Genomic DNA, 16,189 nt, shown 5'->3' on the forward strand with positions numbered 1-16,189 from the left:
TTTTCTACTACCCCTTTTAAATGGTGGAATGTAGCACCAGGGAAGCTATCTGCCTGCACTCTAGGGTCAGTAAACCTAGGAATCCGTGAAATATTAGAGTCTCCAATTATAACAATTGGTTTTCGAATTGTAAGTTCCCAATCCCAAATTTTCCTAGTAGAATTTGGGTGCCTAACTGGTTCAAGGCAGGTGGATATAGGCTTCCTGACAGGTAAATGAATCACTGGAGTAGAATAAGAAACCCCCGGGTGCACCTCAGCTGTAACAAATCCCACTGTCTTACTCTGACCTGGATCAAGAGGCGGCGGCCCCGAAGAGAATAGCAGCGGGAGGACCGGAGCGGCAGCAACGTGGGACTCCCCGGGGGGCTCAGACAAGGACGTATTCAAGGAAGATTCCGTTTTGTCGTCACTTATCATCATATGTTCATCCCCCTCTCGGGTCCCAAGGGCAGCCCCACACGGGTCCCGCTCCCCTCCAACTCCGGGGACCTCCTGGCCAGAGTCAGATAAAGAGGAAATAGTATTACTACATTGTAGGATGACATTACTGTATAAAAAAAATCTTAGGACTGTGAACAAGAGTAGAGCTCACCTGTGTTTGCTTCCAGATATCAACCCCCCCCCCGGCGCTAACTCAGTGGTCAATGGATCTCCAGCAAGTACTTGGGGTCTAGGGGAATGCGTTTCAGCCGTGACTAAACTAGTTTTCCCCTGCTCCAGCTCTAGAGCTGGTAGACTGGGAGACATCCTAGGGGAGCTCCTTTTAGGTCTATTTTTAGCCCCACCATTAACTAACCCGCTGGCCGGACTGCTATTTCCCATTCTTTCCACGTTACTGGGAGCTGGACACAGGACAAGGGCGGAAAAGCCTCCATAGTCAGTTGGCCTGGGCCTGTCACCTCACAAGCACCCACACTGGCCTTGGGAAGCGTCGCCTGTAACGTTGCCACTGATGACTGAGTAAACTTACATTTATATCTGGCCCTTGCCCAGGCAACCGCTCGCTCAAAGGAATTGATATCAAATCTCCCCATCTCCCGTAACCCCGCTGCCAGGACTGAATCATAATGGTCCACTAAGATGCACATATTAGTGTCCATCCAGTGGTCCATATTCTCCTTCACCAGTGCCAGAGTGGTTGAATTGGGTGAGGAAGGTTTAATAAAAGCTGTAAGTCTGACAACCTGTTTCATCATGCCAGGCGGGAAAGACCTGGTCCTTTGCAATTCTGCTAAAAATGTTCGCATGGTGAATGGCTTGTAATAATTTAAAATACTGCTTAGTCAATTTAGGGTCGAAAGAGGTTTTAAGAGTGTCTGAGCTTAGGGTGGGTGTATTCTCCCCCAAGGCTATAGATTGCGCCTGAGGCCCAAACCGATTTCTTCTAGGAAGCATCATCTTCTACCACTATAAAAATAACCACAATCAACAATGTTATCCCAACTGAGTCTCCACTACACCACAGACCATTTTAAAATCAAAGACAAAGGGGAAGGGAAAATAAGGGGGGGAGAAAAAAAGAAAAAAGAAAATCACATTTTCATAAAAAACCAAAACATGAAACATACAAACAATTAAAATCATGAGTCCCTAGATGTTATGCTACCAACACCTGCTTTGGTAATGGTTCACTAACCAAAGGAAATTGTCCATGAAATTAGCAATGTTCAAAGGTTAAAAGGTTATAAAAAAATCCTTCACCTTAATCCTTTGTTCAGGTATTTGTACTCACTGGAACTTCCTTTCGAGTGAATTGTCAGTCCAAGAGGCCTTCATAAGCTAAATTCCATGGCTGTTGTATGGTTTGTTGAAGCAAAACATCTGTCAAGGGGAACTTTCAGAAGTTTTAAAACAGAAAACAAACAGAGACCTGACGTTTCAGCATCATAGCTTTCTTCAGAGGTAATGAGTAGTCACCAACACCTGTGTTAATATGAGGAATTGAGGGGGCGGATCCATTCTTCCCAAGACCTGTGTATGGCTTAGTCCTCCGTCCATCCCCCCCCATTCTCCTCCCATCAACCGTCCCAATTAGGATAGGTGTTCAATCATTGTGACCTACTTGACAAACAAATCAAGACAATAAAAATACTAAAACAATCCAGTCAAAGAAGAATTAAAAAAAAAAAAAATGTATAAAATGCCAGGCGCGGGCTGGGTTAGGTTAAAAGAATAACAGACGAATCTGATGTGCACTGGCAACCCCTTTAGGATAAATGGTTAGACTTATGTATAAAAATACTTTAATGACTAAAAAAAAATATATATAAAAAAGATCAGAATCAGAATTTAAAATAAGGCTTGGGTTAAGAACCAGGGATTCAGAACCAAAAATAGAGATCAGGGGCCAAGCTCAGAGCTGTGGTCTAAGAGGTAAAGTTAGATATGAGGGTCTAGGGGTTAAGGTTAGGGTTGGGAATTAAGGTTAGGATTTAGGAGCTAGGGGTTAAGGTTAGAGTTCGGGTTGGGGTTACGGTTAGGGTCAGGATTAGAGTACAAGTCAGGATCAGGTATGGGGGTCCAACGGTTAAGGTTAGGCATGAGGATCTCGGGGTTAGGGTGGGGGATTAGGGTCTGCAAGGAGAACCACCCAATGAACAAACAAAAGAAATAAATAAATAAAAAGAGTCAATCATAAGTGCCAACAAACAATGGCTATTCAACCATGTACAAATCATCATACCACACTAAAATATAAAAGTGCTATAGAAGTATCCAAAAAATAAATAAGGTAAAATCACTTCACACTAAGGAATCAAAGAATATAAAAATAAGTGCCATCATATTTATGGTCAGTGCTTAAAAAATATAAGGAGTAAATCCATAAATAAATAAATAATTGAATATACAAACATTTATAATGGGCGGCTCTCCCACAATCCCCCACCACCTCCCCCACCAAATAACCCATGTCACTGCACCGGAGAGGCCCCCTCCCATCAGGTAAGTAAGCCAAGATAAATTTTATATTTTTCATTCAGGCCCTTAGGATCTATCGTATTGAGGCGCACAATCCAAGTTCTTTCCATCCCCTGTCGTTGTGTCCTGGACCAGCTCCTGTTTGTCTCCAGACCAAGAATTATCAAGCCCTCCACTGCACGTAGGCCAAAATGCAAATACAGTACAGTACTCTTATTACCTTTAGCCATATGGTATAGATGTTGTTTTAGTCTGACCTGTAGTGTATTCTTTGTTTCTCCTATGTAAATCTTTTGGCACAATTTACACTTGATTCCATAGATCAAGTTTAGAGTGGACAATTCGATCCTCTATCTTACGAGGAACCCCCGCCCGGAGAAGGCATTAACAATATATATTTGGGTCTCCCCAAATATTTATCAAATGTATTAGGTGCCTCTCGTCTGGAAGGCAGAGTGGACTAACCTATCCCTCTTCTGATGATCTGTTATATTAGATGTAGTACTTAAAAAGGCCCGTAGGTGTCCTCCTAAGATCATAAATTAAACTGAAGTAAGTTCTAAAATGCCTCTTTTTCTAGGTGACAGTGCAGGAGCCGATGTGGTGAGAGATTCATTCAACCATAATGTTGTTAAATATGAACATAAAAGCAATATTGTGCATTTAGTTGGTTTTATTGTTTTATTCTGTTAAAAGAAAGGAAAGACCTAAAAAAAGGAAATGCCAAACTAAACCGAACAAAACATAAATATATAGAGTATAGATAAAATATAAATAAAACCATGTTCTTCTCCATCCATTTTCCTGTCTGTTAAAACCCATTTTCTAAACCCTCTCGTTCAGGCCATTTGGCCTTATTGTCTGTAGGTGGTGGATCAACTCCCGTTCTACCCTCTTTCGCTGCCCACAGGTCCAGCCTATATGTGACTGTAACCCTGATATGGTAAGGTGAGTGTTGGGGTGCTCCTGGAAGTGGGTTATGAGTGCCGTTTGTAGGTGTGCCCTTTTAATGTTATACAGGTGTTGTTTGAGTCTGGTTTCTATGGTGTGTTTGGTTTCTCCGATGTATTGTTTATTGCAGAGTGTGCATGTAATGATATAAATGGTGTTATGGGTGTTCAATTAATAGGATTCTTGTACTGGTGCTGATGTATGGCTGTGTATGTTTGTAATGAACTTTATCTGTCGAAAATGGAAATTGTGAGATTTGGGGTCTTGTGGTGGCTTACTACTGAATCTTGCTTTGGTGAGGAGGTCCTTTAAAACCTTTTCTCAATAGGGGGTGCTGTTTTCACTTTGTAAAAATTTCGTTCCCAAAATAAACTGCCTCGTACTCAATTCTTGCTCGTACAATATGCATATTATTATTACTATTGGATAGAAAACACTCTCTAGTTTCTAAAAACGTTTGAATTATATCTGTGAGTAAAACAGAACTCAAGTTGGAGCAATTTTCCTGTGAGGAAGTGAGAAATCTGAAATCAGGCAGGCTGTTCTGAGGTCAGTTTATTAATTTGCATGTCTTCTATTGGTCGAGATGCACTGCATACGCCTTCCCCTAGATGTCAGCAAATAGTGAGAATTGGAATGGTGTTGCTAGGCAGATTTGAGGCCATATAAAGGGTTTTGGAACGTGGGGTGCAGTCTTTTCAACATTCGCCATGACGCAAGACAGACCTCAGGATGGCGTTCTGGAAAGCTACCGTTAGAGGCCTTAGATATATCCGGCTCTGATTTTATTCGATATAGGTGTTAAAGACATCATAATGTTGTTATTTTAAACCGAGTTATATCAGTTTATATCAGTATATTGCGATTTTCGGATATTTCTTTGTGCTGCGTTCTAGTGAGTTGGGCACGTCTGGGCCACATGGCTAATGTTTACTGCTAATTCCAAAGTTGAAGGTGACAATCTACAACCGAGCAACGATTCTTTTGGACAAAGGACAACTTGCCCAAGATTCTGATGAAAGCTCATCAAAAAGTAAGAACTATTTATGATGTTAATTCGTTGTTCTGTTGAAAAATTTAAAACTCCAATTCCGCCATTAATTTCGGTGCGGTCTCGCTTTAACGCACGCTGTATGTCGTAGTAACGTTCATTTTAAAAATCTAACACAGCGGTTGCATTAAGAACTAATGTATCTTTCATTTGCTGTCAAACCTGTATTTTTTAGTCAAGTTTATGATTAGTTAATGATTAGATTAGGTGCCTCTCCCAAGATTTCTCCCGACATTTTGTTGGCAGCTTGGCTACTATTCTCATTGTATAACCACGATTTGTGCCGCTAAATATGCACATTTTCGAACAAACTCTATATGTATTGTGTAATATGATGTTATAGGACTGTCATCTGAAGAAGTTTGAGAAGGTTAGTGAAAAAATTTATATATTTTGCTGGTTTATTCGTTATCGCTATTGTTTGCCTGAATCAATGCTGTTGTGTGTTTGGCTATTGTAGTAAGCTAATATAATGCTATATTGTGTTTTCGCTGTAAAACACTTTAAAAATCTGAAATATTGGCTGGATTCACAAGATCTTTGTCTTTCATTTGCTGTACGCTGTGTATTTTTCATAAATGTTTTATGATGAGTATTTAGGTAATTCACATTGCTCTCTGTAGTTATTCTAGTTGCTTTGGTGAGAGTTGTGATGGTGGCTGCAATGTAAAACTATGATTTATACCTGAAATATGCACATTTTTCGAACAAAACATATGCTATACAATAAATATGTTATCAGACTGTCATCTGATGAAGTTGTTTCTTAGTTAGTGACTATTTATATCTTTATTTGGTCGAATTTGTGATAGCTACTGATGGAGTAAAAAACTGGTGGAGTAAAAAAAGTGGTGTCTTTTGCTAACGTGGTTAGCTAATAGATTTACATATTGTGTCTTCCCTGTAAAACATTTTAAAAATCGGACATGTTGGCTGGATTCACAAGATGTTTATCTTTCAAATGCTGTATTGGACTTGTTAATGTGTGAAAGTTAAATATTTCTAAAAAATATCTTTTGAATTTCGCGCCCTGCACTTGAAGTGGCTGTTATCATAAGTGTACCGACCTCGGGCTTGCAGCCAGAAGAAGTTAAAAATACCTAACGTTGTATTACCAAAGTAGTTTGAAATGTTTTGGTAAAGTTTACATGTAACTTTTGATATATTTTGTAGTGAAGTGGCGAAAGTTGGAAGCTGTGTTTTTCTGGATGAAACGGTCCAAAGAAATTGACATTTTGGATATATATCGACGGAATTAATCGAACAAAAGGACCATTTGTGATGTTTATGGGACATATTGGAGTGCCAACAAAAGAATTTCGTCAAAGGTAAGGCATGATTTATATTTTATTTCTGCGTTTTGTGTCGTGCTTGCAGTGATGAAATATGCTTCTCTCTTTGTTTACTGTTGTGCTATCATCAGATAATAGCATCTTATGCTTTCGCCGAAAATACTTTTTGAAATCTGACATGTTGGCTGGATTCACAACGACTGTAGCTTTAATATGGTATCTTACATGTGTGATTTAATGAAAGTTTGATTTTTATATCATGTTATTTGAATATGGCGCGCTGTATTTTCCCTGGCTATTGGCCGGTGGGACGATTGCGTCCCCAGAGAAGTTAAGTCATCCCTTTAAATACAGTGCACCTTTTAACTTTGATTTTTGTCAACAGTCTCAATAGAATATATTGAGAGAACGGGTTCAGAATATTAGGGATCAATGAAGGAAAGACATCTAAATATATGCATATTCATCTCCGTTTCAACCCCAATTTGTAGATTTAAAAATACTCTGATCTTGTAGGTTATTTAGGGTTAGGAAAGTATTTATGAATCATAAAAAAATGTTGAGAGCCTTTATGCACGAAAGAAAGTAAACAGTGGTTTGATTCATTCTGAATATTGCCACATTCACTTATTTAACCCGTGGTAATGTTGGAAGATTTGTGTACATAGAGAATAGTGTACAATAGCTATACCCACGTCTATTGCCTGCACCAGCTATGGAACTGGGTGATGACACAGTCAAGTATTGTGCCATACGTCGGGTTCAAACTGCTATGTCTTGGTCTGTGTTCCGCTCCATAATGATTTAATTAGCCTTTTATTTTTTTATATTATCAATTGTTACTAATGATCCTTAGCAATAGCCACATGGCCGTGACGGCGTTTACAGAGGAAGCAAATAAAGGTAAACCAAACAATGGAATTATAATTTAGGTTATACCTACTGAAGGGAACTAATAGTAAATTGGCAGTTGAATAAGTGTTATTATGAAGCCTACTGACAGTCGATACTGATAGTGGTTAATATTTAACATGATAGAAATAGGAGACAAAGTCGGGGTAGCCTATAATTAAGACATTCAAGAGTGTCCATCCCTGCAAGTTAAAAGGCTGTGCAATTGAAATTCTGCATAATGGCACGACATTTCATAAACATAAGTTGATATGCTTTAGTTTTCTGCCATATGACTGGCTTCACTTTTGTCTCCAGCGACTACAAGGTCAAATAATTCTAAAAATGAATGTAATTTATATTTACAATTTTCTTATCCCAAAAATATTACTAATTTACCTAGCTCTTATCAAGCTGTAAATTACAGTGCATGGACAATGGTGTTATTGCAATCGGAAAAAGTAAAGTAGAAGATATTTTCACTTGGAGCCGATAGGTTTGCTAGACCATATTCATGGTTTCCTCATGCGTGAAGGTGGTGGAATTAGAGAATTAAGAATACGGCATTTCATTAGACATCTCTGCCACACATTAATTTATTCAATCTCCTCCCAAAATGATTAGCAGACGAATAGCATGCTATTCATGCTTAAATTTGTCACAATAGGCATGGAGAGAGAAGTGCATAGAAAGGGAATTGCGGTCCAATTACGCATGTTTAACTCGGGACGGAATCGGGCACAGTGTCCCGTGTGTAATGAATACGATTATATGAACAGTCTTTATGCCTCCTTCAGTAGGAAAGTTCAGACCTCTTCACTTTTTCAACATTTTATTACTTTACAGCCTTATTCTAAAATGGATTTAAAAAAATTTAAACTCAATCTACACATAATACCCCATAATGTCAATTTCTTTTTAAATTAGATTTTTTTTTGTAAATATATCACATTTCCTTAAGTGTTCAGACCCTTTACTCAGTACTTTGTTGAAGCACCTTTGGCAGTGATGACAGCCTTCTTGGGAATGACACTACAAGCTTGGCACACCTGTATTTGGGGGACTTTATCCCATTCTTCTCTGCAGATCCTCTCAAGGTCTCAGGTTGGATCGGGAGCATTGCTGGACAGCTGCTTTCAGGTCTCTCTAGAGATGTTTGATCAGGTTCAAATCCGGGCTGGGCCACTCAAGGACATTGAGACTTGTCCCGAAGCCACCCCTGCGTTGTCTTGGCTGTGTGCTTAGGGTCGTTGTCCTGTTGGAAGGTGAACCTTCGACCCAGTCTGAGGCCCGGAGCGCTCTGGAGTAAGTTTTCATCAAGGATCTCTCTGTACTTTGCTCCATTCATCTTTCCCTCGATCCTGACTAGTCTCCCAGTCCCTGCTCCTGAAAAACCTCTCCACAAAATGATGCTGCCATCACCATGCTTCACTGTAGGGATGATTTTGGCTAGGTGATGAGCGGTGCCTGGTTTCCTCCAGACATGACTGTTGGCATTCAGGCCAAATAGTTCAATCTTGGTTTCATCAGACCAGAAAATCTTGTTTCTCATGTCTGAGAGTCCTTCAAGTTGTAGAACCACCTCAAGGATGATCAATGGAAACAGGATGCACCTCAGCTCAATTTCGAGTCTCATAGCAAAGGGTCTGAATACTTATGTAAATAAGGTATTTCTGTTTTTTATTTGCAATAAATTTGCAAACATTTCTAAACCTGTTTTTGTTGTGTCATTATGGGGTGTTGTGTGTAGATTGAGAGGGGGGGAATAAATTAATACATTGTTAGAGTTACGCTGTAACATAACAATGTGGAAAAAGTGAAGTGGTCTGAATACTTTCTGAATGCACTGTAGATGTGCAGTATTGGGTTGAGTGCAATTTATAATACTGTCTGCAAAATTCTAACTATACCCAGTACTAGGCATCTCTGAGGCTATGGTACTAAACTGCAATTGCTTTTGAATGATGTAGTGTAACTAAAATGTTATTGTATAATGTTTAAGATCTGTAGATGGAAAAGAGGCAGTATTACTGTTTTCAATGGACTACATTCATGTCTGGACCTGTTCTGTCGGCAGCTTACAACCTGGCCAAGGAGCAGAGACTGAACTTTGGAGACGACATCCCGAGTGCCCTGCGATTCGCTAAGAAGAAGCGCTGGAATAGCATTGAGGAAAAGCGCATCAACCAGGAGAACAAGCTGCATGCATACCTCACCAAACTTATCCTAACAGAGAAGGAGACGTGAGGGAGGGACTGGGAGCAAGGCTTTTGGGCTGATACTCGTATGAGCAAAATGTCTGCACTGATATTCCTTCATTGCCAGAACCACCTTGTATGACATTCAATGAGTTGCTACACATTAATAATCATGTGTGATTAGGGCTGTCCCTGATTTTTTTTTCTTCAAATATATATCTTTTTTTATATAAAAAAAATTGAGATTAGGAGATCTCTCTTGGTGGACCGAAAGTAGTCTGTTCTTTCGATCAATCAATGGTCATTTTAAAAACGTTTTTTTTTCCAGATAGAAACTCTGTTTTAATAAAATCAACTATATGCTTTGAGCTTGTCTTCAACTACAATTGAAGTCAGAATTGTACATACACCTTAGCCAAATACATTTAAACTCAGTTTTCACAATTTAACATTTAATCCTAGTAAAAATCCCCTGTCTTAGGTCAGTTAGGATCACCCCTTTATTTTAAGAATGTGAAATGTCAGAATAATAGTAGAGAGAATTATTTATTTCAGCTTTTATTTCTTTCATCACATTCCCAGTTGGTCAGAAGTTTACATACAGTCAATTAGTATTTGGTAGCATTGCCTTTAAATTGTTTAACTTGGGTCAAATGTTTCGGGTAGCCTTCCACAAGCTTCCCACAATAAGTTGGGTGAATTTTGGCCCATTCCTCCTGACAGCTGGTGTAACTGAGTCAGGTTTGTAGCCCTCTTTGCTCGCACAGGCTTTTTCAGTTCTGCCCACACATTTTCTATAGGATTGAGGTCAGGGCTTTGTGATGGCCACTCCAATACCTTGACTTTGTTGTCCTTAAGCCATTCTGCCACAACTTTGGAAGTATGCTTGTGGTCATTGTCCTTTTGGAAGACCCATTTGTGACCAAGCTTTAACATCCTGACTGATGTCTTGAAATGCTGCTTCAATATGTCCACATAATGTTCCTTCTTCATGATGCCATCCTATTTTGTGAAGTGCACCAGTCCCTCCTGCAGCAAAGCACCCCCACAACATGATGTTGCCACCCCCGTGCTTCACGGTTGGGATGGTGTTCTTCGGCTTGCAAGCCTCCCCCTTTTCCTCCAAATATAACTATGGTCATTATGGCCAAACAGTTCTATTTTTGTTTCATCAGACCAGAGAACATTTCCTCAAAAATACGATCTTTGTCCCCATGTGCAGTTGCAAACAGTAGTATGGCTTTTTTTTATGGCGGTTTTGGAGCAGTGGCTTCTTCCTTGATGAGCGACCTTTCAAGTTGTGTGGATATAGATACTTTTGTACCTGTTTCCTCCAGCATCTTCACAAGGTCCTTTGCTGTTGATCTGGGATTGATTTGCACTTCTCGAACCAAAGTACGTTCATCTCTAGGATACAGAACGCATCTCCTTCCTGAGTGGTATGTTGGCTACGTGGTCCTCTGGTGTTTATACTTGCGTACTATTGTTTGTACAGGTGGACCTGGTACCTTCAGGCGTTTTGAAATTGCTCCCAAGGATGAACCAGACTTGTGGAGGTCTACAATTTTATTTAATGAGGTCGTGGCTGATATCTTTTGATTTTCCCATGATGTCAAGCAAAGAGGCACTGAGTTTGAAGGTAGACCTTGAAATACATCCACAGGTACACCTCCAATTGACTCAAATTATGTCAATTAGCCTATCAGAAGCTTCTAAAGACATGACGACATTTTCTGGCATTTTCCAAGCTGTTCAAAGGCACAATCAACTTAGTGTATGTACACTTCTGACCCACTGGAATTGTGATACAGTGAAATAATCTGTCTGTAAACAATTGTTGAAATAATTACTTGCGTCATGCACAAAGTAGATTCCTAACCGACTTGCCAAAACTATAGTTTGGCAACAAGAAATGTGTGGAGTGGTTGAAAAATGAGTTTTAATGACTCCAACTTAAGTGTATGTAAACTTCTGACTTCAACTGTATATTCATTGATCTTGTCTGATGCTTTAAGCACACTCTTTGATGAAATGAGACAGCCTGAAGAGAGGAGGAAAAACTCTATTCGACCATCCTCCTACTCCCTTTCACGCCAAGTTGTTATCAAAAGGGAGAGAGCTGGAAAGATTTTTCAAATATGTTGAGGAACTAGTGTCATTCTCAGACTTCGTTTACTTGCTGTTTTGAGGTGAAGAAAACGTTACTTTGAGAAGCTCCACAGCTCAGTGGCGTTAACAGTAAATGTTCTTCTGTTGATATATATCATGGGGAATTGATAGACGCTAACAATCAAAGGGCACACAATGAAACAATGAACGTGCACAAATTGGTGGGAGAGAATGCATTCTGGAGAGAGGTTGTGCATATTAGCAACACTCCCCTTTTTGTACTGTTCCATCCCGCTGCCTCTGCAATGGATTAGTCCACTGAGATAGGTGTGAATCAGACTGGTGTCTCGTGTGCCATAAATTTTTTTGCTGCTGCTCGACTAAAAAAAATCGACCAGTCGATTAAATGGGATCATCTCTAGTGAGAATACAACTGTTGAGATGTTGATGCAAACTTTAGGAATGTGTCTGGTTAATTAATGCATTACAATTTGATGGTGCATTTTCTCTTGTTCAATAGGGCTGGAATGGTAATTGTGTAACCAATGATTAAGGATGAAGACCGTGAATAAAATAACTGTTCTTAGACATTCATTTTATTGTATTTTTAAGTAAATATATGTTAACAGTAGTGTAGATTAATGATTATTATAAACAATATTTTTTCTACCTTATTCTGTCAATCTGTCTCCATCTCTTGCTTCCAATGTGCTCCCTTTGATGCTGTAACATGATCCTTTTGTACTACCTTATGCATAGTGCTCTGGCCGAACTGCGCATGTTCAGGCCGTCAAATCAAAGGCACTCCTTCGAATATAAAGTTATTTTTAACGAAGATGATAATGTGTCAGTTTGTCACTTTCGCGAGGTTGGACTAATAACATGTTCAACTATTTTAGACATTGGCTTGAATCTAGGCTGTGCCTTTAGATTTAGAGAAAATTAACATTTTAAGGAAGAATTTTTCACTTCTCATTGAATTTTCAAAATCCGACCTGTTCTGTTTAGTCTGTGTAGCAAGCCTTCCCAGAGGTCTTGCGATATTGCTTAGAAACTCTTTGGTGCTGCCTTGCAGCCAATGACTGTATATATGAATGGACAACACCATTGATCACAAATCAAAGTCTACTTGTCACATGCTGGATACAACAAGCCCTTAATCAATAATTCAGTTTTCAGAAAAATAAGAGTTACATGCTGACAAGACCGCTTGCGTATGTTGATTTTTGTCCACACACACCAGATGCGATCAGAACACGCAGGTTCAAATATCAAAACAAGCTCTGAACCAACTGTATTAATTTGGGGACAGGTCGAAAATCATTAAACATTTATGGCAATTTAGCTAGCTTGCTGTTGCTAGCTAATTTATCCTGGGATATAAACATTGGCTTATTATACCTGAAATGCACAAGGTCCTCTACTCTGACAATTAATCCACAGATAAAAGTGTAAACCCAGTTAGTTTCTTGTAATCTTTCCTCCTTTAGGCTTCTTTGGACTTTATTTGGCAGTTGGCAACCAACATTAAGGTGCACTACCGACGAGTGTGGACCTCAGTTCATCTTTCAATCACCCACGTGGGTATATGGTCCTAAAAACCATTGAGGGGATGGGAGAGGTGAGACTTGCAGCGTGTCAAGCATCACAAATAGAACCAAGTTCTATTTTAGCGCCTGGCTATGCAGATGCTCGTTGGCGTGCGCAAGCAGTGTGGGTGCAATGATTGAATACATTTATTTTTCAATGTTCGTGAGCGGTGTGGTCAGCATTTTTTTAAAGAAAATATTTACTAAATAAACTAAAGTAACAATAAAATAACAATAATGAGGCTATATACAGGAGGTACCGGTACCCAGTCAACTTGCGGGGTAATTGAGATAATATGTAGGTAGGGATAAAGTGACAATGCGTAGATAAAACATTGAGTAGCAGCACTGAAAAAAGGTAAATGCAAATAGCCCGGGTAGCCATTTGATTAACTGTTCAATAGTCTTATGGCTTGGGGTAGAGGAGCCTTTTGGACCTAGACTTGGCGCTCTGGTAACGCTTGCCGTGCGGTAGCACAGAGAACAGTCTGACTAGAGTGGCTGGAGTCTTTGACAATTTTTAGGGCCGTCCTCTGACACCTCCTTTGATGTACTGGGCCAAACGCACTACCCTCTGTAGCGCCTTGCGGCCGAAGGCGGAGCAGTTGCCATACCAAGCGATGATGCAACCAGTCAGGATGCTCTCGATGGTGACACCATTAATTCCTATGTAAAGACTCTATAGCGCAGTGAAGCCAAATGAGGTTGGTTCAGATTGCGTCTCATGGAGACGTAACATTTGCAGTTTGAACTCCTCCAGGAATTGACTTTGCAGGCTAGCTGAATGCTGCCCCCTCTCATTGAGTAACTCTAGTTGAAGGCAGACCATGGTACTGCACCTAAATTATCAAAAATTCTTTGTGCCATTTCAATAATTGGTTAATGGACATACATTTGGTTCATTAAGAGCAATTATTGGTACCGTGATTGTCATACAAACATTTTAATTTATTTTTGCACGAAGATTGATATTTTTCCGTTCTGTTTTCTGCTAACAATGCCTGCAGTACCGCGGTTGACCTTGAACTGCCGCAGCTTCAATGAGAGGGGGCAGTCGTTTTCCCGCTCTGAGAGCAGCAGACAGAGAAAAGTGTGCCAACATTTTTTTCTGTTATAAAGGTGACCGTGACAAATAACCATAACCCAAAATTCCATGACTGTCACAGCCCTATTGTTCAATGACTCCTGTGATTTTTTGTGAATGGTACGTCTTTATATTATTTCAGGGAAGTGGAGGATTGCCGGGAAAACAAAGAGGACAATCAGAGTGGAGGTGATGTCGTTAAGATCAAATCAAAACATGTGGGTTATGTCTATATGCAGGGTCCACTCGCCTTAAGTATTCGAGCACTGGCGTTGTGTAACTGATTTGCTATAATATAGCCTGTTTCTCAATATTCCATTGATATTGAGAAGTATTTGTATTAATGCTAGCCTCACCAACTCTGCCCTTTTCCTAAATAGAACAAGTTCCTTATGCACATGGATGAGCTCTTTTCACAAGTGGACGATAAGAGAAAAGTGAGTGATACATTTTATTTACCTGAACACACCATGAACTGTTATAGAGCTTGCCAGCTTGTAGTCCTAAAAAATGCAAATGAGTGTCAACCCACTGTTCACCTGTCTTGGAGTACCTGATGGTCAAATGCTGCCCCTTCTACCTCCCGAGGTAGTCTTCAGCTGTTACTGTGACTGCTGTATACATTCCACTTCAGGACAATAAAAATAACAAGCAGACGCTTAACAAACTGTACAAGGCTATAAACAAGCAGGAAAACCTACACCTAGAAGCTGCCTTTCTGATTGCCGGTGATTTAAATTTGGCGTCACTAAGACAATTCCATCAACACGTCTCCAACTCCACTAGGGGCAATAAAGTCCTAGACTTTACCACTATTCTACCCACAAGCAAGCATACAAGGCCTTTCATCGCCATGTGGCAAATCAGATCATGAATCCGTACTTTTACTTCCTGTTTACAAGCAGAAGCTAAAACAGGAAGTACCCACGATTCGCTCCATTGAGAAATGGTTAGCAGAATCAGAGGTTATAATACAGGACTACTTTGCTCTCACTGATTGGAATATGTTTCGAGACTCCACAGATAACATAGACGAGCTAACCACCTCCATGCATCAGCGACGACGTACCCGCGGTGAGGGTTCGCCAAATCAAAAGCCCTGGATTAACACAGAGGTTGGTCCTAAACTATAGAACAGGGCTACCGCACAAAGAGATCGTAGACAACCCTGATGCTACGGCTAAAGACAGGAATAAGTACAAGAAGGCCCGCTATGACCTCGGCAGAGTCATCAAATAAGCAAAAGGTACAATCTAGGAATAAGGTAGAATCATATTACAAAGGCTACGACGTCCGCCGCATGTGGCAGGGGGGCTACAGTCATTAGGGATTACAAAGGAAGACCCAACGGTGATCTGCCCAATGATCAGTCAAATGAATTTATAATGCCCCTTTTACATTGGCCGATGTCACAATGTGCAATACAGAAACCCAGCCTAAAACCCCAAACGGCAACCAACGCAGATGTAGAAGCACGGTGGCTAGGAGAAACTCCCTAGAAAGGCAGGAACCTAGGAAGGAACCGAGAGAGGAACCAGGCTCTGAGGGGTGGCCAGTCCTCTTCTGGCTGTGTCGGGTGGAGATTATAACAGTACATGGTCAAGATGTTCAAATGTTCATAGATGACCAGCAGGGTCATATCATAATAATCACAGTGGTTGTAGAGGGTGCAACAGGTCAGCGCCTCAGGAATAAATGTCAGTTGGCTTTTCATAGCTGATCATTCAGAGTTAGAGACAGCAGGTGCAGTAGAGAGAGTCGAAAACAGCAGGTCCGGTAGAGCGAGTCGAAAACATCAGGTCCGGTACAAGGTAGTACTTCCGGTGAACAGGTCAGGGTTCCATAGCCGCAGGCAGAACAGTTGAAACTGGAGCAGCAGCACGAGCAGGTGGACTGGTGCAGCAAGGAGTTATCAGGCCAGGTAGTCCTGAGGCATGGTCCTAGGTCTCAGGGAGGGGGAGATAGAGAGGGAGCTCTCTGAGGCTGACCCTTAACACAGTGTGTTTAGTCCCCTCCTGTTCACCCACGACTTCAACACCATTATCAAATACACTGACGACATGATGGCGGTCGGCCTGCTCAAAGGTGAGGATGAGTCAGTCT

The 16,189-nt window shown here is 40.5% G+C and overlaps 1 protein-coding gene across 1 annotated transcript in view; it reads left to right on the plus strand.

Moving 5' to 3' along the window:
- The window catches only part of LOC120060832 (STIP1 homology and U box-containing protein 1-like), a 45,344-nt gene that overhangs the window by 13,080 nt on the left and 16,075 nt on the right, over positions 1-16,189 (plus strand). Inside the window, exons 2-4 of the mRNA XM_039010251.1 lie at positions 9,184-9,349; positions 14,229-14,304; positions 14,467-14,523. Coding sequence (XP_038866179.1) covers positions 9,184-9,349; positions 14,229-14,304; positions 14,467-14,523 — 299 coding nt within the window. The remainder of the gene's footprint in view (positions 1-9,183; positions 9,350-14,228; positions 14,305-14,466; positions 14,524-16,189) is intronic.

Source organism: Salvelinus namaycush, chromosome 16, assembly GCF_016432855.1.
Source record: "Salvelinus namaycush isolate Seneca chromosome 16, SaNama_1.0, whole genome shotgun sequence".
Taxonomy (NCBI): Eukaryota; Metazoa; Chordata; class Actinopteri; order Salmoniformes; family Salmonidae; genus Salvelinus; species Salvelinus namaycush.